The 20,984-nt window shown below is 46.1% G+C and overlaps 2 protein-coding genes across 2 annotated transcripts; one reads left to right on the top strand and one right to left on the bottom strand.

The window, feature by feature from the left end:
- Positions 1 to 2,537: 2,537 nt before the first annotated feature.
- On the bottom strand, positions 2,538 to 10,538 carry DPM2 (dolichyl-phosphate mannosyltransferase subunit 2, regulatory). Its single transcript, XM_020965735.2, has 4 exons — positions 10,399 to 10,538; positions 5,427 to 5,516; positions 4,680 to 4,782; positions 2,538 to 3,424 (listed from the first exon to the last, which is right to left on the bottom strand). Exons 1-4 carry the CDS (start codon positions 10,399 to 10,401, stop codon positions 3,366 to 3,368), a joined length of 255 nt encoding a protein of 84 aa, XP_020821394.1. The 5' UTR covers positions 10,402 to 10,538; the 3' UTR covers positions 2,538 to 3,365.
- Positions 10,539 to 18,023: 7,485 nt separating this feature from the next.
- On the top strand, positions 18,024 to 20,430 carry LOC144455898 (uncharacterized). The gene is made up of 4 exons (XM_078150029.1): positions 18,024 to 18,307; positions 19,004 to 19,107; positions 19,916 to 20,125; positions 20,233 to 20,430. Exons 1-4 carry the CDS (start codon positions 18,024 to 18,026, stop codon positions 20,382 to 20,384), a joined length of 750 nt encoding a protein of 249 aa, XP_078006155.1. The 3' UTR covers positions 20,385 to 20,430.
- Positions 20,431 to 20,984: the final 554 nt, after the last annotated feature.

The raw sequence follows: 20,984 nt of genomic DNA, 5'->3' as shown, positions 1-20,984 counted from the left end.
CGCCCCTGCCTCGGGCCGGGATTCGAGCATGCGCGCGGGAGCCGCGGATTGGCTGGCTGGGGAAACGCATCGCGGGGCGGGGCGGGGCGGGGCGGGCGGGGGGGGCGGGGCGGGGGTGGAGATGGCAGCAGCTGCGAGGAGGGATGCCTAGGCTCTCTCCTGCTGCCTGAGTGCTGTGTCGGGAACTAGAAGAGTGGGTTAGAGTCGTGGCTCCTCCCTGTATCAGCTGCCTGACCTTGCTCTATCTCATCACTTTCCCGGGTCTCAGTTTCCCCAAACCGTCCCTCCTACTCGGTTAAATGATAGGTCCCGCGGAATTCGAGACCTTGAGCTGGAATGGGATCTTAGAGGCCTTGGGAGTTCAATCCTCCCCTTCGTTTTACAGATGAGGGAAATGAGCCCCAGAGAGGTCATGGAGGGCGAAAATGGCAGAGATGGGCCTCGAACTCGGGGCACCTGAGCAGATTCGAGTTGACCTTTTCACACATCATGCTGCTAAACCTGTCGGATTAGTCCCTTCCATGGATGGTATTTGAAGACTGCAGGGTACCGAGGTGTTTCCTCCCCCCTCCTTTTCCTTCCCCTTCCCCACCCAGCCGGTCTAGGACCACAGCCCCAAGGTGGACTGCCCCTGGGTGGGATTGTGGGGTTACCCAAAGGGACTGGGGAGAAGGGGATGAGTTCAGTAATTTGGGAACTCAAACCCAGGTCAGGAAGTAAATGGAGTATGTGGGAGGTCCAAAGACTTAAAATCCTGGTGGTCAAGGGTCCTTTGGTCAAATTTAGGATGATGCAGAGACCAACATCACCTTCTCTAGGAGGAGAGACTGAAAATACCGTACTATGGAACTGGGAAGAACTTCAGAGATCCTATATTCCACAGCCCACTCTTTATTTTACCATTGGAGAGACTGAAGGCCAGGGGGTTATGACTTGCCCAGGGGCGAATTAATGGCAGGCTGAGAGGACTGAGGGAGTTTCAACTGCCTCCAAAAGCACAAAATTGGTAAATAGTCAAAGGATATGAAGGCAATTTTCAGGGAAAGAAATCTAAGCTATCAATAGCCATATTAAAAAATATGCTAAACCACTAAAAATTGGAGAAATGAAAATTGAAACCACTCAGCAGTTCCACTTCACATCCATCAGAAATGCAAATTTGACAAAATTGGAAAATGACAAATGCTGGAGGGGCTGTGGGAAAACATACATTTCATGCACTGTTGGTGGAGCTGTGAACTGATCCAGCCATTCTGAAAAGCAATTTGGAATTATGCCCCCCAAAAGTTACATTGTACATACCCTTTGACCCAGCAATACTGCTACTGGACCTAAACTGAAATCAAAGAAAGAGGAAAAGAACCCATGGGTACAAAAATATCTATAGCAGTTCCCCCTCCCCAGTGGCAAAGAAATGGAAACTGAAGGGTTGTCTGTTAATTGAAGAAAAGCTGAACAAGTTATAGTATATGAATGTGATGAGATACTATTCTGCTGTAAGAAATGATGGAGACAAATTTCAGAGAAACCTGAAGACCTGTATGAACTGTTGCAGAGTGATATGAGCAGAACCAAAACAACTTATATAATTATAAAAGCATTGTAAGGACAACTTCAAAGGACTTAACAAAAGTCATCAACACAAAGACCAACCATTATTCCAGAGGACTGATGAGGAAGAAAGCTACTTATCTCATAGAGAGGCAATGGATTCAAGACACAAATTGAGACCCACATATTTGGACATGGCCAATGCAGAAGTTTGTTTCATAGAATAAGCGTATTTATTGTGAGGTTTTGGTTTTTTTTTTTTTTTTTGCAATGGGGCAAGAGAGATAAAAAAAATATTTAATTGAAAAAAGTAAAGTCTTTTGAAAAGAATGCATAATCTCCTTGAGGGCAGGTCTTTGTCTCCCCACTGTTTAGCACAGAGAAGGTACATCACAAGTGCTTACTGATTGATTCCAGAAGATTCCTGATGACACATGGTACCCACCTCCTGAGAGAGGAGTGCAGAGTGAGACATATATACACTTCTGGACATGGACAATTTGGGAATTTGTTTTGCTCAAATAAACATATCACCAGGGCTTTGTTTTTTTCTTTCTTTTTTTCAACTTGGGAAGAAGATGGCAGGGAGTAAAAGCCTAGTTTTAGTTAACTGAAAAAGAAAATAAAATTTAATTAAAAAAATAAACCACCCAAAGCTGCACAGCCCCAGAATGCCAAGCCACTGATGATTCCTATCCTCAGGATCAGTGAAAGTCCCCTCTCCCGCCACTTAGGGACAGCCTGTCTGAAGATGTCATTTGGCTTTTTGGCCACTTGAGTACAGGCTGGGGGGGGGGGAGATTCTAGGATGAAAAGAATCCCCATACTGCCAGGCTTCCCCATCCACCTCTTGACCACCCTTCACCCTTCTCTTCTCTCTGAGCTACAAAGCTCAGCTGGGTTCAGATTATACTTATACAACTCCCAACCCCACCAAATTAGAACATGGGCCAGGGGTATGAGGGGTGTGTGGGATGACTGAGACAGACATGTATCAAATATTTATTGAACACAGAGATGAAGCCGGAAGCTTAGTAGCACAGGGGCTGTGGTAAGGTATAGGGACCACATGGAGATCAGATGAGTACAGAGTGTGACACAGCACATTGGACAAACAGTATCTGTCAGGCCTTTATACCTGGCAGTGCCAGTAGTTTGGTCCACAAAGCTTCTAATCTTCACAGCCTGCATTGAGCATCTTTCCTCTTTGGCCCCTTCACCAGGTTGGGGTCTGGTCTTGCTCCCCAGGGAAGTGAATTTAGGGCCAGGGATTTGTCTAGGAGAACCTGTACCCTGGGAAGAGCCCAAGGTTGTGTCAGCCTCTGAAAAGCTGACTTTCCACTGAGCAAGAGGTAGAGAAATGAAGGGACCTATAGGAATGTGAAGGAAAGCTCGTCTGCAGAGCCCAAGAGGGATAGGAGAGAGGGAAGGAGGTTGGCGTCTCCTTTGCCCATAAATCTGGGAGAGGGGCCAAGGGAGAAGAGCTGGAATGCCCACTTCTTGCTCCTCTCACACGGGCTGGATCCCAGGATGAAGGAGGCAGTCAGTCATAGATGGAACTCAATTCAGGCCAGTCCCATAGGACCAAAATGTACACCTTTCAAGGGGCATCTGGGAGCATCAGCTGTGTCCTAAGATTAGGACTGCACCCCTGTCCCAGTCCACCCTGGCCTGAGAGGAGGTGGTGAGGCCGGGACACAGAACCCTCTCTGATCTCTGCCCCCAAAGTCTCCTCCAAGCCCCGATGGGATGCAGCAGACAGGGTCCAAGATTTGACCTCCAGCTCCTCCCCAAGTCTGGCTATGCCTCCTCCTTCAATTTGTCTTCTTGGCTGGCTTCCTATTCTTCAGCATTACGTAAGTGATGAACAGCCCTGGAACAAAAAAGCACAGAAATGTCCTTTCACAAGTCAGGACTACCACCCTTTAGAGCAGGCTAGTGGAGGATACAAAGCAAGGACAAGGACAACAGTCCCTAACAATGAAAGTGATTAACACTGAACAGTACCAACAGGGATCTTAGCCGTCCTGGAAACTAGTCTCCCACTCCACGCACAAATGCCTTCCTCGCCCCCCTGCTAGGGGGTCTCCTGCCCTTTCCCTGAACACTCTTAGGGTAGGAAATTCACCACCCTCATATTCAGACAGCTTAAACTTAAACTTGAGCTGCAACAGGAGAGACCTCTCGGCTGAAAAACAACAGACCGAGTCCCTGGTAGAGACCAGGGAGTATCTTCCTACAGCAACGCCCGGGGAGAGGGGAGCCAGAACTGCTGCTGGTGTCGCCCTGCCCACGTGGGGAAGGAATGGTCCCTGGAGGTCTTCCAACAAAGGTTAGGTGGTCGGTCACATGCTAGAGAGAGGACCCACATGTCAGATGGCACTGAACTGCATGACATCTAAAAATGGGCCCTTTCCAGCTCTGAGACTACAACACCATGGTCTCTCAAGGCCCCTCCATAAATGACGCTTCTTCTACTCAGACAGCTAGCAGACAGGGGGAAGGACCAGAAGATCAGGAGCTTTAGGTCCTGGTCCTGGATCTTCCACGAATGATCATAATAATAAATGACAGTGATACGGCACTTCTAAAGTGTGCACAGCGCTATAAACACACACTCACATTTGAAGCTCATTGCAAACCAGTGGTGATATTTTCCCATGAGAGAGGTTAAGTTTAAGTGACTTGTTCAGGGTCACATGGTAAATGTCAGAGGTGGGATTTGAACCTAAGTCTTTCTAATTCCAAGTCTAGCACCTTTAACAGAAGACCTTGGTCAAGTCATTTCCTAACATCATGGATTTAGAGCTGGAAGGACCATAGAAGGTCATAAGGTACAACTCCCTTATTTTACAGGTAAGGAAACTGAGGCACACATAAGCAATTAAGCAAATTAAGCCCAGGGTCACACAGCTAGGAAGAATCTTAGGCAACATTTGAACTCAGGTCTTCCTGACTCCAAGCCCAGTATTCTATTCACTGTGCTACCTCGCCACCATTTTCATGCAGTGGCAAGTATCCCATGAAATCACTATCCATAGCAATGAAGAAGCTCAAAGAGCTGCTATCCTGTAAACCATTCCTAAAACGTTGTCCCCATTCCTGAGGGAAGGAGGAAGGTTACTTACCCACAAACAGCAACAGGACCAGGCCAGCTGCTAGGGGGATGATAATGGCATACTCTCTGGGCAGGAAGTACGTGTGGATGATGTGGTCACTGTCTATGAAAGGCTGCAAAGTGAGAGAGAGAGACACCCAAGTAAGTTCTACCACCCAGAGGCAGCAGTATCCAAATCTGGGGGCACCAGAAACATCCCTGAAGGGCAAGGTGACCCTGGTTTTCTTGGGAGCCCTCCACTCAAGGCCTCTTAGAAGCCACCCACCCCCCCACTTCCCAAAAGGAAAATAGCACCCAGCTGCTGTTTGGTCTACATAGCCTGACTGGCAGATGCCTATGACCAGGAAGAGCTCAAGAAAGTGGGTGTTTTAGACTTGAAACTGGGGCTGCAATAGCTGTGGGAGAGAAAGTAAGTAGCCAAGGAAGGAACATAGCCACTTATCCTTTAATCCAGTCGATCATTCAAAGTGCCTATTTGAAGACAACATAAGGCACGTCATAATATTCATTCAACAAATGATTATTAAGCAAACAAAGATTAAGCACCTCCTGGATTCAGGGCACTGTCTTGGGTACTACAAAAGACAGAGAGTTAGAGAAATTCCCATCACTGTCCTCTAGAAGAAGGATGAGATGCAAATGCAGATAAACTAACATGCCTGTTATGTCTGTTTTGGAGTGAGGAAGCAGAGGGCTCTGTGAAGTCGGAGGGGAGAAGGTTGTTATCAATGATGGGATCAGGGAAGAAGTAGCATACCAGAATGATCACCCAGATTGTGTAGTAGATGAAGATCACAAGACTGAAGACCACCAGGCCAAACCCAACCACCTGGTCTGTTCTTGTGGCCTGGAAGGAGAGAAAAGAGAAGGCATTATTGAGCAATCACCTACAGGAAGGCGCGTATGTATGTGCGTCATGGCAGGTGGGAGGATGAGAGATCTATGACTCTGATTACCTGAGAGAGTCAGGAAACTACCACAAAGTTGCAGAATTTGAGCGTTAGAAGGGACCTCCACAGCCACCCATTCTGACCGGAGCCTGAAAGGAATCCCCACCAGACCACACCTCATGAGTAACATCTTTCCTGTTTACCTACTTCCAAAGAAGGGGACGCCAGCCTCTCCCAAGCTGGGCCATGTCATTTTGGACAGCTGTTAATTGTTAGGAAGTTTTTCCTTACTAACAGGCCTAATTTTTCTGCTTTCAAAATCTTCTACCCATTCATTGCGCCTGGTTCTGTCTTCTGCCTTCAAAGAAAACACATCTAAACCCTTTTCCACAAGGCCCTTCAACTACCTGAACACAATTCTCACATCCCCCAAGCCTGTCTTCTCCAGGCTAACCATCATTTATAAAGTAAATACATTCTGTTTCCAAGCTCAGTATTAGGTGAGGCAGCTCCAGATTCAAGCTGGGGGTAAGTAGATATCTGATAATTCATGGAACCAATGAGAGATCAAGAGACAAAGGGAGGGGCAGCTAGGTGGTGCAGTGGATGGAGCACCAGCCCTGAAGTCAGGACGACCTGAGTTCAAATTCGGCCTCAGACCAAACACTTGACACTTAGACCCTAGGCAAGTCACTTAACCCCAATTACCTAGAAATAAAAAAAAATAAAAAGAGATAAAGGGAGCAATCTCTCCATTTTACAGATGGGAAAACTGAGGCCAAATTTTTGCCATGAGGGCAAGCAATGGGAAAATAACCAAGGAATCCAGGTGTCCTGTCCAAAGTACTATTTCTTCAAAGTATTTCATTGTAGCTGAGGCAGTGCACTATACCAGAAGGAGTACCAGATTTAGAGTCAAAGAAGCTGGATATGAATTCTGGGTGTGCTTCTTTTTACCTGTGTCATCCTGGGCAAGTCTGGGCCTCAGCACCTTCATTTGTAAAATGAGGGACCCAGGCTTTGGATACCATGATCCTATAAAGCAAAGACTGGGCCTTCTGGCTGTGATCTGGTCCAGCCTCAACCCCCAGCTTCTACAGAGGCCCCTAAAGCTGACTGGGAAAATATCCTTCCTGGTCTCAAGAACCTTCTCAAGTCCTTTCCAACGGAACATTCCATGTTCTGTGGTCCCTATATTTGAACAATCCATATTCTAAGTTTCCCTGGGGTTCTGTGGTCCTAAATCATGATCACAAGGCAAAATGTGATTGTCATAAGAAAGGCTAAAATTCAGGATTCTATGCTTCAAGGTCCCATGATGTGAGCAGTGAATGTCAACAAAGCATTATCCCAACTCTGGACTCATGGAGATGAGACAGCCCCATTCTCACCCACAGTGACCTTTTGAAGACAAAAAAATAGAAGCCCACAGAAACAACGGCTCTCACAAAGCCCCAGCAATAAAACCCCAATCCCTCTCCTCTCTTCACAGCACCCAGGACACAGATTTCCCCTTATTCATTAGTGACTAGGCTCATCAGCCTCACCCAAACCCTCACGAGGGATCTGGTCACTTTGCTGCCCAGGAGAATAAAGCCAGGCCTGTCTCCTGCTCAGTGGCTAGTGGCCCCAGCTTCACTCTAGAGAAAGGGACCTGAGTTTCCAGCTTTATCTCTGGCACTCTCTCCAAACCACATGGACTCCAGGGACTCCATTCCCCTGGCACAGACACAGATGCAGAACAGAAAAACATTAAGCCTTGGCACCAAGATGATAATAATATAGGGCACATCACAGGAAAATGTCTCCCTCCATGTTGGCCTTTTGCTCCCTCTTTTCAAGGAAGAGCCCACTCAGTGATAAATGATGGAATAGAGGACTGAAAGGCAGGAGGCAAGAGCTCCAGCTCTGGACATTTATTAAATACAAGTTTTACTGATGCCTTTTGTTTTTATATCAAAATCACTTCTTAATCAATATCCAATTGCTTGGCTTCTAAGGGGCAGGAGATACGAGAAGAAGGAAGAGAATTTGGAGCTCAAATTTTTAAGAAATGAATGTTAAAACTTTTTTTAAATATAATTGGGAAATATTTAATGAAACAAAGAAAAATATATTAAAATCATTTCTTGATATACCTCTCCCCACGCTTTTAGGGCACACAAGTTATCTCCCTGGTAACGAAGAAAAATAGTTAGACAAAACAAGTGATGGCAACTGACAATATAGGCAACATTTCACACTCCTAACTCCTCATGGGGCGATAACAACAGCAGGGAGGGATGCTTCCTCTGTTCTCCTGGCTACTTCAAAAGAAGAGATGAGAGGCAGCTAGGTGGCGCAGTGGATAGAGCACTGGCTCTAGATTCAGGCAGACCTGAGTTCAAATCCAACCTCAGGCACATAACACTTACTAGCTGTGTGACCCTGGGCAAGTCACTGAACCTCATTGCCTAGCCCCCCCCACCTTAAATAAAAAAAAAGAAAACAGCATAAAAGAAGAGATGGTGGTGTGATACAGGGAGTCGAGAGTCAAGAAGCCTGTGAGTAATTCCAAATCTTTGGACTCTAAAACACTTTCCCTCTCAGGGGCCTCTGGTTTTCTAGTTGTAAAATGAAAGGGCTGAATTTGACTCTAAGGCCCCTCAAATTCACGTCCTATTCCTTCTACCTATCATGTCTTCTCTCCAATTTCTACCTGCTAAAATCATAGGACCCCCAAACAAATGAATGAATAAATAGGTAAATAAATGGATGAATGAATAAATGAATAAATAACTGAATGAAATCATTGTCTCATCCAACCAGAGCTAAAAGGGGCCTCCCAAGCACACTGGTCCAACCCTCTCACTTTGCTAACGAGGAAACTGAAGTCTACAGAGGTCAGATGACTTGCCCCTGATCACAGCTATAGTGTTTGACACAGGATTTGAATCCAGGTCCTCAAGACTCCAGAGTCAGTGTGTTTTCCACTATGCCCTGAGGCCTGCCTGCCTGCCCACTGAGGGTCACCTCAAATGCCAACTTTTCCTTGACTGCTGACTACTTTTCATCTTTCCCTCCAGAATATCTGTAGCACTTTGTTCTCTCATAGGACTTACCTGCTTTGTGTTATAGTTATTTAAAACCACAAAGTTGGAAGAAACCTCAGAACATGGAACACTGGAGCTAGAAGGGACCCCAGAATATAGAATATTAGAGCTAGATTTGTTGTTTGTTGTCATGCTTGACTCTTTGTGACCCCTTTGGGGTTTTTCTTGACAAAGATACTGTAGTGGTTTGCCATTTCCTTCTCCAGCTCATTTTACAGATGAGGAAACTGAGGCAAACAGGGTGAAGTGACTTGCTCAGGGTCACACAGCCAGTATGTGTCTGAAGCTGGGTTTGAACTCAGGTCTTCTTAACTCCAGGCCCAGCATTGTAGCCACTGAGCCACCTAGCTGCCCCTATTAGAGCTAGAAGCTACCTCAAAATATACAGCTAGAAGAGTCCTCAGAATATAGACTATCAGAACCAGAATGACCTTCAGAAAACAGAATATTAGAGACGGAAGGGACCTGAGAACACAGAATGCCACAACTGTTTGGCAGTACCTGGTAACATGGTATTTAAATGTTCAATAAATTCTTGGTGATGTTGACGATAAAGAAGCAGAAGGGACCTCTGGATAAAACGTCATAGTTAGAAAGGTCTTTAGCACAGAGATGACAAAATAGATGGGACTTCAATGGTTTTTCATGATTCCAAGCCTTGCCTGGGAAACTGCTTGGTGAGAAGAGAGCAGGGTTCAGCCTCAGAGGGCTCTGAACATGAGCTCTCAACAGACATCTGCAGAATGGGGTGAGAGAGAACAGGCTGATTTGGTGCTGCGAATGAATCCGGCTTTAAGCACTGCAGCATTTGGGAGGAAAGACCACAAACACACCAAGAATTCAGAAAAAGTGGGAAGGAAAAGCTACAAAAATTGGGATTTATGCCCTCAATAACTTACTGCAAAAACCTATCAGTGCAAAAATATACATACAGCACTATTCGTAAGAGCAAAAGAATAGAAACTGTGTGCCCAACGACTGGGGCATGACTGAACAAACTGTGCCATGTGAATATAATGGATCATCATTTCACTAAATGGGATTAAAATAAAGTGATACAGAGTGAGCAAGGATAAATCGAGAGGACAACTCACACAGTTACTACGACCATGTAAAGGAAGCCCACCTAAATGGCAGCCAAAGTCATGACCCAAACCACTGGACAACAGAGATCTTTATTGGTAAAGCACACACCCCTTCATTCTTTTAAGGAACAGAAACCTACTAAAAAGTGCCATGCATACACTGTCAATCATTCTGCCACTGTGCATTGTGGGGGACACAGGACTTTGCTGGGCTTGGGGAGGATGTTTAGAAAGAAAATTTATATATAATTTTTTTTTAAACCTCCCAACCGGGCTGCTGTGTGACTAGAGGGAAAGTTCCTAGTCATCTCTGGGCCAGCAGAACCTGTTCGAGGCCTAAGACCCATCAGAAGGAGGCAGAGAGGCTGTGAGCTGAAAGGGATACCCCACGGCCAGAGGAGCTGCCTCCCATGTAGGTAGGGGGCTAATTAGGAGGCCTGGGAGGGGTTCTAGCAAAGCCAGGAGCTCGCTGTGTGAACTTGCTGCAAATCACTACCCCCTCTCTGGGCCTCAGTAACCTCCTCTGTAAAATGGGGCAGCTGGACGAGGTGATATTTAAGGCCCAGTTCAACCGCCACTTCTTTCCCATACCTTTCTCATTTTGACACCAAGATTGCTGAACACCCCCTCTCAGAATGCCACCACCCCCATCCTCCACTCACCATTTCTGCCGAATCTTAGTTGGAGCAGGACACATGCCACTTCCGGACTAATCCATTTTCTTCCCCCCGGGGGCAGAATCACGGTGCATCCTGGGAGTCGTAGTTCCTCGCCTTCCCATCCCGGAGATCGGCCACGTCTCTCTGAACGCCGAAGCTCCACCTCCCAGAGCTGGCGGGTCCCAAGCTGCGCGTGACTGCAAGTGTCCTCCGAGCCCCACCCACTCGAAGGGCATTGTGGGAAATGTAGTTTCCAGGGATGGGCAAAGAGGAAACGCGAGGTCAAGGAGAGGGCTGGCAATGTTGCTAATGAAGAATGTTAGATCTGGACGAGATCTTAAGAGGAAGATCAAATTGTCCAAAGACTCTCAATCTTTTTTGTGTCATAGACCCATTTAGCAGTCTGGTGAAGTCAGTGCACCCTTCTCTAAGAATAATTTTTTAAAAATTCATAATTGAGGGAAATGCTAAATTTTAGTTAGGCATTAGTGAAAATAAAGATGTGATTCATTTTTCCCCCCGAAATGTGGGGGTCCCTGGACTACAGGTCAGGAACCCCTGATCTAATCCAACGCCTTCATTTCACAGAGGGGGAGCTCAAGTTTCAGAGATGGGAAGTAATTTGCCCAAGGTCACCCAGCAACCTAGTTTAGAAGTAGAGACCTTGGGTCTCATAGCTTCCAGTGCCAGGCTTTTCCCATTCCATGATAATAGTTAGCATTTATATAGCATTCTGAAGGGCAGCTAGGTGGCACAGTGAATGGAGTGCCAGGCCTGGAGTCAGGAAGATTCATCTTCCTGAGTTCAAATCTGGCCTCAGACACTCACTATCTGTGTGACCCTCGGCAAGTCATTTAACCCTGTTTGCCTCAGTTTCCTTATCTGTAAAATGAACTGGAGAAGGAAATGGCAAACCACGGCAGTATCTCTGCCAAGAAGACCCCAAATAGTGTCACAAAGAGTCAGACAGGACTGAACAACAACACAGAACTTCCGGGGTAGCTAGGTGGTGCAGTAAATAGAGCACCAGCCCCAGAGTCAGGAGGACCTGAGTTCAAATCTGACCTCAGACACTTAACACTCACTAGCTGTGTGACCCTGGGCATGTCACTTAACCCCATAGCCTATCAAAATACAAAAACAAAACAAAAAAACCACAGCACTTTCAAATCAGCAAAGCAATTTACACCTGTTAATTATGTGTTGATGTTACATAAGTGGGGACCCTTACAACACCACCATGGGGTAGATGCTATTATTATCCCCATTTTATAAATGAAGAAACTGAGTCTGAGAGAGGTTAAATGACTAGCCCAGGTTCACACTGCTAGGACGTGTCTGAGGTAGGATCCAAACCCAGGTCTTGGCAGCTCCAAGTCTTGCACTCTATGCCCTGTATCACCTCGGGACTGCTCCTAGCAGTATGTTAGGCTACCTCTTCTACCCAGTCTAGGCTTAAATCCCCAAACCCCTCGCTAGGAGCAGCAACAAACATTTATCAGGGGCCTCTAGTAAAGTCAACACTGCGCTGGGGGGCTGGCAGTGGTGCTAAGGGCTGACCTCTTGAACTGAGATGAGATCCTTTCCAGTTCTAAGATTCATTCCTTGAACAAACATTTATTAAGTGTCTGTTACTTAAAAAGCCCTGTGCTCCATGCTGGGACCACAAAGATTAAAAACACAGTTTCCGTTTTCAAAGATATTCCAGATCTTTGGGATGGAGGAGGGGAGAATTGTGTCAATTAGTATGATGCAAGGAGTATATTCCCCATATAAGAATGACACAAGGTAGAAGGTGATAAGGACAAGGGAGAGATCCAGGCATACATAGCCTTCCGGGACAGAGAGAGATCCTTTCCAGTTCTGAGGGATGCTGGGAAGATTTCCCCCAGGAGAAAGCAGCCCTTCAGCGGGGCCTTGAGGGATTTCGACAGGCTGAGATAAGGAAGGGCAACTTGACCCAGTGGATAGAAAGCCAGACCTCCCACATATTTCTCCAGAGCAAGCAAGACACTCCCTCTGACGTACAAGCTGGCATACCTTCTGGTCGGTTTATGCCGGAGTTCAAATCTGGCTTCAGACAGTTACGGGCTGTGTGCCCCTGGGGCAAGTGACTTAACCTCTGTGTGCCTCAGTTTCCTCATCAGTAAAGTGGAGTTCACAATAGCAATAATAAGAGTACTTCTTTAGACTGACATGGCACAATACTATACCCTCCGTCTAATCAGGCACCTGTCTTCAACCACTGAAACTCTTCCTAGACTCACTCCTCAATGGATAGGTTACTTCCATCCCTTCACACTCACCCACCCCAGTTATTTTGATCCCCAGCCTACCCTGTCCCCACTTGGCTGCTCCTTACTCCTCTGCTTCAATACCACCCCTCCAACATCCTTCTCCGGATCTGCATGACCTTTCTGTGCCCTCTGGAATGCCAACTCCATAAATAACAATCTTCCTTTCATGTTAAGCGTCTTCCTCTCTCACTCCTTCCATCTTCTGACCCGCGCTGAGACCCGGCGCCCTCCTGATGACATTCATTCTCTCACCCAGGGGTGTGCTGGAGCAGCTCTCATGAGTCAATTGTTAAATTTTCAGCGTGGACATTTACACCTTGTTGTTCAGTCGTGTCTGACTCTTTGTGACTCCATTTGGGGTTTTCTTGGTGGAGATACTGGAGTAGTACACCATTTCCTTCTCCAGCTCATTTTACAGATGAAGAAACTGAGGCAAACTGGGTTAAGTGACTTGCCCAGGGTCACACAGCTAGTAAGTGTCTGAGGCCACAGTTGTCTCATGAGATGAGTCTTCTGACTCCAGGCCTGGTACTATCCACTGTGCCATAACCCCCACAATTTGCCTCCTTCATTGCTATTCGTGTGCTACAGAATAGAGCTGGAAAAAAATCACAAACACCATGTTGATTTGGTCCACTATAAATTTATGGAACTTAAGCTCACTTGGGCCTCACTGTAGCAAAGCAAACATTCTTTTCCTTCCCGATCAATTTACTAGCTCAATTTCCAGAGAAACAATCCTCCCAGAGTACCCCCCTCTTTCCACCTTCTCAGCTGAGGACTTTGCCTCCAAAAAAATTGAAACCGTTCCCAGAGACCTCCCCCTTGTCCTCTTCTTATCTCACATCATTCCCGCATATCTCCAGTGAAGAGGTGGCCCTTCTCTTTGCCAAGGTCAATCCTTCTACGTGCACCCTAGATGCCGCCTCCTCCTGACTCGTCCTGCAGAGTGCCCCTACTACCATTCCCGATCTTTTAAATCTCTTTCTAACTACTGATTTTTTCTCTACTCCCTACAAACAAGTGGGAAGCCAGGTGGTGCAGTAGATAGAACGTCAGGCCTGGAGTCAAGAAGACTCCTCTTCCTGAGTTCAAATCTAACCTCAGACACTCACTAGCTGTTTGACCCTGGGTAAATCACTTTACCCTGTTTGCCTCAGTTTCCTGATCCATAAAATAAACTGGAGAAGGAAATGGCAAACCACTTCAATATCTCTGCCAAGAAACTACAAATGGGGTTACAAAGACTCTAAAAAACAACCAAACAAACCTATGTCTTGACCCGTCCTTTAAAAATCGTCTCTTGATCCAACCATCCCTCCTAGCTCTCATCCTATATCTTTCCTCCTCTTTCAGGGCTAAACTCATTTAGAAAGCTATTCACAACTGATGTCTCCTTCATCTCTCCTCCTCCAAATTCTCTGCTCTGACCTCATCATTCAACGGAAACTGCCCTCCTCAATGTTACAATAGCACATTTATTCATCTTTCACAGTATATTCAAAGGGAGAGGACTTCTCACTGAAGTTGACACCAAACAGATCAAAATATAAAACTGATACCTTCAACCAGGCACAAATCACAAAGATCAAAGGTTTCTTGCCCACGTCTTCCCTATCCCCATTTTACTTTTAGAGAAACTGAGGGTTAGAGATGCTGAAAATAGAAAGTAATACAACTAATATTCAAATTTAAATTGTCTAGTTGAGGAAAAATTATTTTCCATTTCCAATGATCTCTTGATTTCCAAATCTAATGACCTTTTTGCATCTCATCTTGACCTCTTTTGGCATCATCTGACACTGTTGATCTCCTCCAGGATTCTCTCTCCTCTCTAGGTTTTCATGATATTGCCTCCTTCTTTTGCTGTCTCTTTTTCTTTCTTTATCTTTGCTGGCTCTTCGCCTGTGTCACACCCATCAGCCATGGGTATCCCTCAAGGCTGTGCCCTGGGCACTCCTCTCTTTTCTTTCTACTCTCTCACCTGGAGATGTCATGGGCTCCCATGGGTTCAACTATCATCTCTATTCAGATGATTCCCACATCCATTTATCTCTCAATCAACTGCCGATTGCCTTTTGGTTATCTCAAATTGGATGTCCCGTAGGCATCTCAAAACTCAGTATGTCCAAAACAGAACTTATCTCCATCGCCACCACCCCAACCCTCCCTTCTTCCCAACTTTTCTATTACTGTTGGGTTTTTGTTGTTGCTGTTTTTTGGCTAGGCAATGGGGTTAAGTGACTTGCCCAGGGTCACACAGCTAATAAGTGTCAAGTGTGTGAGGCTGGATTTGAACTCAGGTCCTCCTGACTCCAGGGCTGGTGCTCTATCCACTGCGCCACCTCGCTGCCCCCTATTCTATTACTGTTAAGGGCTGTCACCCAGGCTTGTGACCTTGGTGCCATCCTCAACCTCACTCTTACCCCACATATCTAATTCTGTGTTAACTCTTGTCATTTCTCCTTCTACAATGTTCCCCATACCCAGGCCCTTCTCTCCACTCCAAGAGCCATCACCACTGTCTTGGTTCAGCCTTCTCATTTCTTGGCTAGATTATTGCAATATTCTTCAGTTTCCCTGTTTTAAGTCTCTCTCCACTCCAATCCATCCTTCACTCAGCTGCTAAAGTGACTTTTCTAAAGTGTAAGACTGAAGTGAGGCCTCGGGATAGAAAATGCTGTCCACATCCAAAGAAAGAACTATGGAAGTCGAATCGCTCTCACTTATTTTTACCTTAAGTTGAATTTTGTTTCATCTTTCTGATGGTTCCTCCTATTGGTTTTAATTTTTACTTACAACTTCACTAATGTGAAAATATGTTTAATGGGTATATAAATGTAAAGCCTATGTCAGATTGTGCGCCGTCTTGGGGAGGGTGGGGGGGGGAGAAAAAGGGAGAAAAAATTTTCAACTCAAAAGCATATGGAAAAAAAAATTTTTTTTAAATTTAATTTAATTTAAAAAATAAAATAAAATAAAAATAAAAAAGTGTAAGACCAAATAAGATCAAAGTATACTTTTTAACTACATTTTTCTTAGTTTTTTGTGTATATTTTCTTCACATGACTAATACAGAAATGTTTTGCATGATTTGCACATGTATAACCTATATCAAATTGCTTGCCTTCTCAATAAGGAAGGAGCAGAGGGAAGAAAAGAATTTGGAGCTCAAAATTTAAAAAACAAATTAAAAATTGTCTTGACATATAATTGGGGAAAAATAAAATATTAAACTAAAAAAAAAAAGTGTAAGATCTTGTTAACCCTCTCCCTAGCTCAATGATTTCCAGTGACTCTGAGCGATTATCTTCAGGATCAAATATAAATTCCTCTGTTTGGCATTTAAAACTCTTCTTAGCTCCTTCCAACCTTTCCAGTCTCTACACTTGATTCCCCTTCACCAAGTCTACAATTCAGCCGCACTGGCCTATTTGCTGTTCCTTGAACATGACTTCCCATCTTGCATCTCTCTGCCTTTGCTCTGGCTGTCCCAAAGCCTGGGATGCTCTGCCTTCTCACCTTCCTTGGCTTCTATTAGTTTTCAGATCCAATCCTACCTTCTGCAGGAGGCTTTTCCTAGTCTCTCCAGCTGCCAACCCTTTGCCCTCTGTAGCTTCCCATCTATTCCGTACATATCTTGTACGTGCCTAGTTATTCCCATTAGGATACGTGTTCCTTGACGGTTTATTGCCTTTCTCTGTATCCCTCATTTCTAGCACCATTTAACTCAGCACATACTAAGTGTTTAATAAATTTTTGCTGACAACCAGAAAGATGTAGGTTTAAGTACTATCTTATCTCTCAGGACCCTGGCTAACTCCCCAAGACTATACAAGCTGCAGAGAAGGCACTGAGGGAAATCCATCCTCCGATGAAGTCCCTGGTCCAATTCCCGTCCCCAAGATGGGCCAGGGCTATGTTCCAGGCATATTGGAGGCAGTGAGGTGGCTCACAGGATAGAATTAGGGTCAGGAACTTCTGAGTTCAAATCTGGCCTCAGACACTCACTAGATATATGACTATGGGCAAGTCATTCAACCTGTTTGCCTCAGTTTCTTCATCTATTAAAAAAGGCACAATAAGGGGCAGCCAGGTAGCACAGCAGATAGAGCTCCAGCCTTGGAGTCAGGAGGACCCGACTTCAAATTTGGCCTCAAACACTTGACACTTACTAGCTCTGTGAGCCTCAGCAAGTTACTTAACTCCAATTGCCTCACTAAAAAGGAAAAAAAAAAGGCATAATAACAGCACCTTTCTCCCAGGGCTGTTGCGCAGATCAATGGAGATAATATTTGTAGTTTAGCAGGTTCTCTAGCACAGAGTAGGTGCTATATACATGTTAGCTATTATTATATTGAATGACCTTGTAGTCAGGAAACCGCCAAAGACCAGGAATCAGCCAGTCATTCAGTCTGGTTGGAATGGAGTATGTGAAGGTCAGTAATATAAAACATGGTTGGAAAGGTAGATTGAACCATGCTGCACAAGGCCTTAAAACAACGGCTGCTGGTAATTGTTTAACAGGGCAGCTAGGTGGCAGAGTGGAGTCAGGAAGACATCTCCCTGGATTAAAATCTGGCCTCCAACACTGGCTGGGTGAGCCTGGGCAAGTCACTTCACCCTGTTCACCTCAGTTTGTCCATCTGTAACATGAGCTGGAGAAGGAAATGGCAAACCAGTCCAGTGTTTCTGCCAAGAGAACCCCCAATGGGGACAAGAGTGAAACGACTCAACTATTGTTGAACAACAAAAAATAATTGGTACAATGAACACGCTTTCTAGTTTAGCATGTTCTCTAGCACTGTCATGCGACTGGACAATGAACAAGACAATAGACCATACTCTGATTGTAGTATTTGCTGATTTCCAAGGTGTAAAAGCTCAAACTGAAGTTTTAACCATTAGGAGCCTGTTCAAGTTAGCTCCTGCATAAACCAGGCAAGGGAGACCAGGGTGCCACTGGCACCTTTGGAGCAGGGTAGGGACAAGAACAGACCCATGAATCTAGAGCAGATGAAGAAATTCCCCAAACTGGGCAGTGTTTAATTGGTGCTCAGGGAAAAGCCCCCAGATCCTCTGGAGGATTTGGGAATGGGGAGAGATGACTGAGGGCAGGGGTGGTCCAGGGTTCGAAGGAGGATCTTGAAGAATGGGTAGAATTTGGAAGGCCAAGAAAAGGCCAGGGCATTCCAACCACACCCTCTGAGCAGCCCCTGCTGCTGCCCTCCCCAGCCCTGTCTCCTCCCTAGGGACTGGCTCACCCTCATCTACTATTTCTCTCACCCTGGTGGCAGGAGTCAAGCCAGTTTCTGTAGATCCCTGTTGAGGATGAAGTGTTGGGGGCTCCTGCAGCTTCTGCTGAGCTTCCTGCCCCGGGGATGGGGGGCCCTGTCCGAGGACATGGACTGTGTCCAGGTCCAGCCTTGCACCTGCCTCCTGCAGGGGAGTCATCAGGTGATCAATCTGGCCACCGTGGGACCCCTGACCATCCCCTTCGCCACCGACAAGGAGCACGGGGGATATGTTCAATTCAGCCCTTGCCAGCCTTTCAGCGAACCCGCTAATCTCATCTCCACTGACTGTGTACAGGTGGCTGCCTGTGTGACCCTGAGGTAAGGAGACCCCTCGCTCCGCTGCCTCCGCATTCTGAGCAGAAATCATGAAATCACATGCATTGTGGCAGAGAGAAAAGAGGACTGGCTTCTGAATTTAAAAGGCCTGGGTTTGAATGTCTCTCGTACGAGGTTCGTCCTATGTGAACTTCAATGGACCTCGTGGCCTTAGCTTTCTCCTCTCATAAAATGAAGGAAGATATGTGTGTGGTAAGAAGAGAGGTGGGATGGGGAATGTTGTACTTGGAGTCAGGAAGACCAGACTTCAAATTCTGCCTCAAATTGTCCCAGGCTCTCTCCTCCTCAATGAGATGGGAGTACCCCTAGAGAAATGACTTACTTATTGCCTTCTAGAGCAAGAGTTCCCAAGCTGGGGTATGAGAAGCTTATCAAGGAGGTACAGGGAACAGGTTGATTTGATTTTCAATACGGTTATACTCTTTCTCCAAGAATCCTTGAAGAAGTATGTCTCATTCTTTTCTTTATGAAAAATAGATCCCTTCCCTTTATTTCCCTTTATTTGTATGCAAACTGAAGACTAGTCTTTTCATATTGACAAGGGGGCATGGAAAGGTTTCCAGAAAGCCAGGGGCTTGCCAGCCACTTTCACCATGCCTCAGTTTTCCCACCCATGATAAAAGGAGCCTCCAGCTGAGTCTCATTTGCTAAGACACTGTCTTTGACTTCCTCCTCCAGGCAGGCAGGCTCAGGGGATCTGCATCACACTGCCTACGGCAGGCACCAGAGGAGTGAATTTTGGTACAACAGCAGCAACCATGTCTTGACTGTCACGTACCCTGGTGAGGAGGGGATGGATCAGTCCTGTGCTGGGACCTATGGCACCCATCAATCACTTAACCATTTGAACCTTAGCTTTTCCCCCTCCCCCCTCTACAAAATGGGAAGGGTGTTGGCATTCCTTACCTCACAGGATTTTTGTGAAGTTTTTAACTATCAAGTGCTGTTTAAATGTGAGCTACTATGATTGTAGGGTTGGCTCTTCCATTTTGTGTGACTGGGCAAATAGGAATGCTTACTATATGTACCCAAGGATCTTTTTTAAAGACCTGGTTTGGAGTGGGAATTGGGGTGGGAGATGCCTTATTTCAGGGGCCGGTGGAAGCCCAGGGTTGTATTTTTGAGCTTAACTGTGGTTAGCAGAGATTGTCTGGACTTGAGAATCTTTTATGTTAAAAGAGGTGAAGAAAATGAGACCCTGGAAAATCAGGAGACAGCTAGATGAAAAAGTGGATAGAGCATGGACCTGGAGTCAGGAAAGGAAGACCAGATCAAATCTAGCCTCAGACACGAGCTGTGTAACCCTAGGCAGGTCACTTAATCTGTCTGCCTCAATTTCCCCATATGAAAATAGAGATAACATTATACCTACCTCATAGGGTTGTTGTAAAGATAAGAGTACTTTGCAAACAAAATGTTATATAAATGCTAGCTATTATTGTTAGGAAAAGGGTTGAAATCTGTCAAGGGTATGATTCCTGGGATAGCCAATGGGCAGGAGGCTGAGTTAGAGAATAAGGTACTTGGAATCAGAAGGCTGGAATCTTGAGAACTCTCCAGGCCCCAGTTTGCCCTCTTTATCGTTTCTAGCCTGGCCTAGCAGCTCCCTGAACACCCTGGTCCACTTTAACTGCAGCCCAGTGAGGACTGTGGCCCACATGTCCCTCCTGTCCACCCACCTGGAGGTCTTCATCCAGACTCCCTGTGCCTGCCCAGACCACTGCCGACTCTGGAGCCCAGAACCCAGCTCCCTCATCGCCATCTCATTCTTTGTGACCCTTGGCATCTATCTCCTCTGGGGTAAATGCTCAGGACTCTCCAGGCTGGGGAGCTTCTTGGGGAACAGAGGGAGGGAGGGTAGCTAGGAAGGCTAAGGAAATAACCACCCTTTCCTATGTGACTTACAGGTGTTTATGGGCTGCTGGCCATCGACACCGACGGAGGAAGTCAGCTCATCCCTCAAGACCAGTTCCAGCACAGCCCCTGTTTCTCTTGCCTTGGGAAATCAGAGGAAGACAAAGAAAACATCCCCCTTATAGGCCTCTGTCCTGGAACTTAGAACTCAGCTGGGACCCTCCTGACCTGGGGTCTCCATTGCAAGGTAAAGAGCCAGATGTGTAGGCTGCAATGGAAGGAGGAGGATGGGGAACTAGATTTGCCTGACCTCAGAGATAATTTGAAGAGGGAGTTGCCTCAAGGGTCGTCAGTCACTGATAGAGAATTGGGGGGGGGATGCAAATTAGGGCCAGCTGACCTTACTGTGGCACAATCCTAACCAGTACATATTGAGGAGCAGGATTTAAGTAATATCTGGAAGGATTACTAGCCCTGACAAGAGACCTACGTCTCTTCCATCTAGGACAGTTTGTAATCTCCTTATTAAACTTCGCTTGGTGGTCTTCGCTTTGCCTCCGAATTCTGAAGTCACAAGCTATGCCTCCCTCAGTCTTGGCTGCTGTCCAGTCCCATCTAACCCAGCGCCAGGATCCTTGGCTCCCAGCCACACCACGTACCACAGCACTGTCATAAGACATCAGGCCAAAAGGCAGGAGAACCTGGCTCTGAGGTCACCTTGGAGAAAGCGTCTTCCTTCTCTGACCCTTAAGTCGCCTCCTGTGCCACACTGAGAGGTCAGGAAGACAGAAGGACCTAGAAAGGA

The sequence above is a fragment of the Phascolarctos cinereus genome, unplaced genomic scaffold, assembly GCF_003287225.1.
Source record: "Phascolarctos cinereus isolate Bilbo 61053 unplaced genomic scaffold, phaCin_HiC Scaffold_2;HRSCAF=192, whole genome shotgun sequence".
NCBI classification, from domain to species: Eukaryota; Metazoa; Chordata; class Mammalia; order Diprotodontia; family Phascolarctidae; genus Phascolarctos; species Phascolarctos cinereus.
The sequence above is the reverse complement of the archived record's forward strand: the minus strand, read 5'-3'. Positions and strand labels throughout refer to the sequence as shown.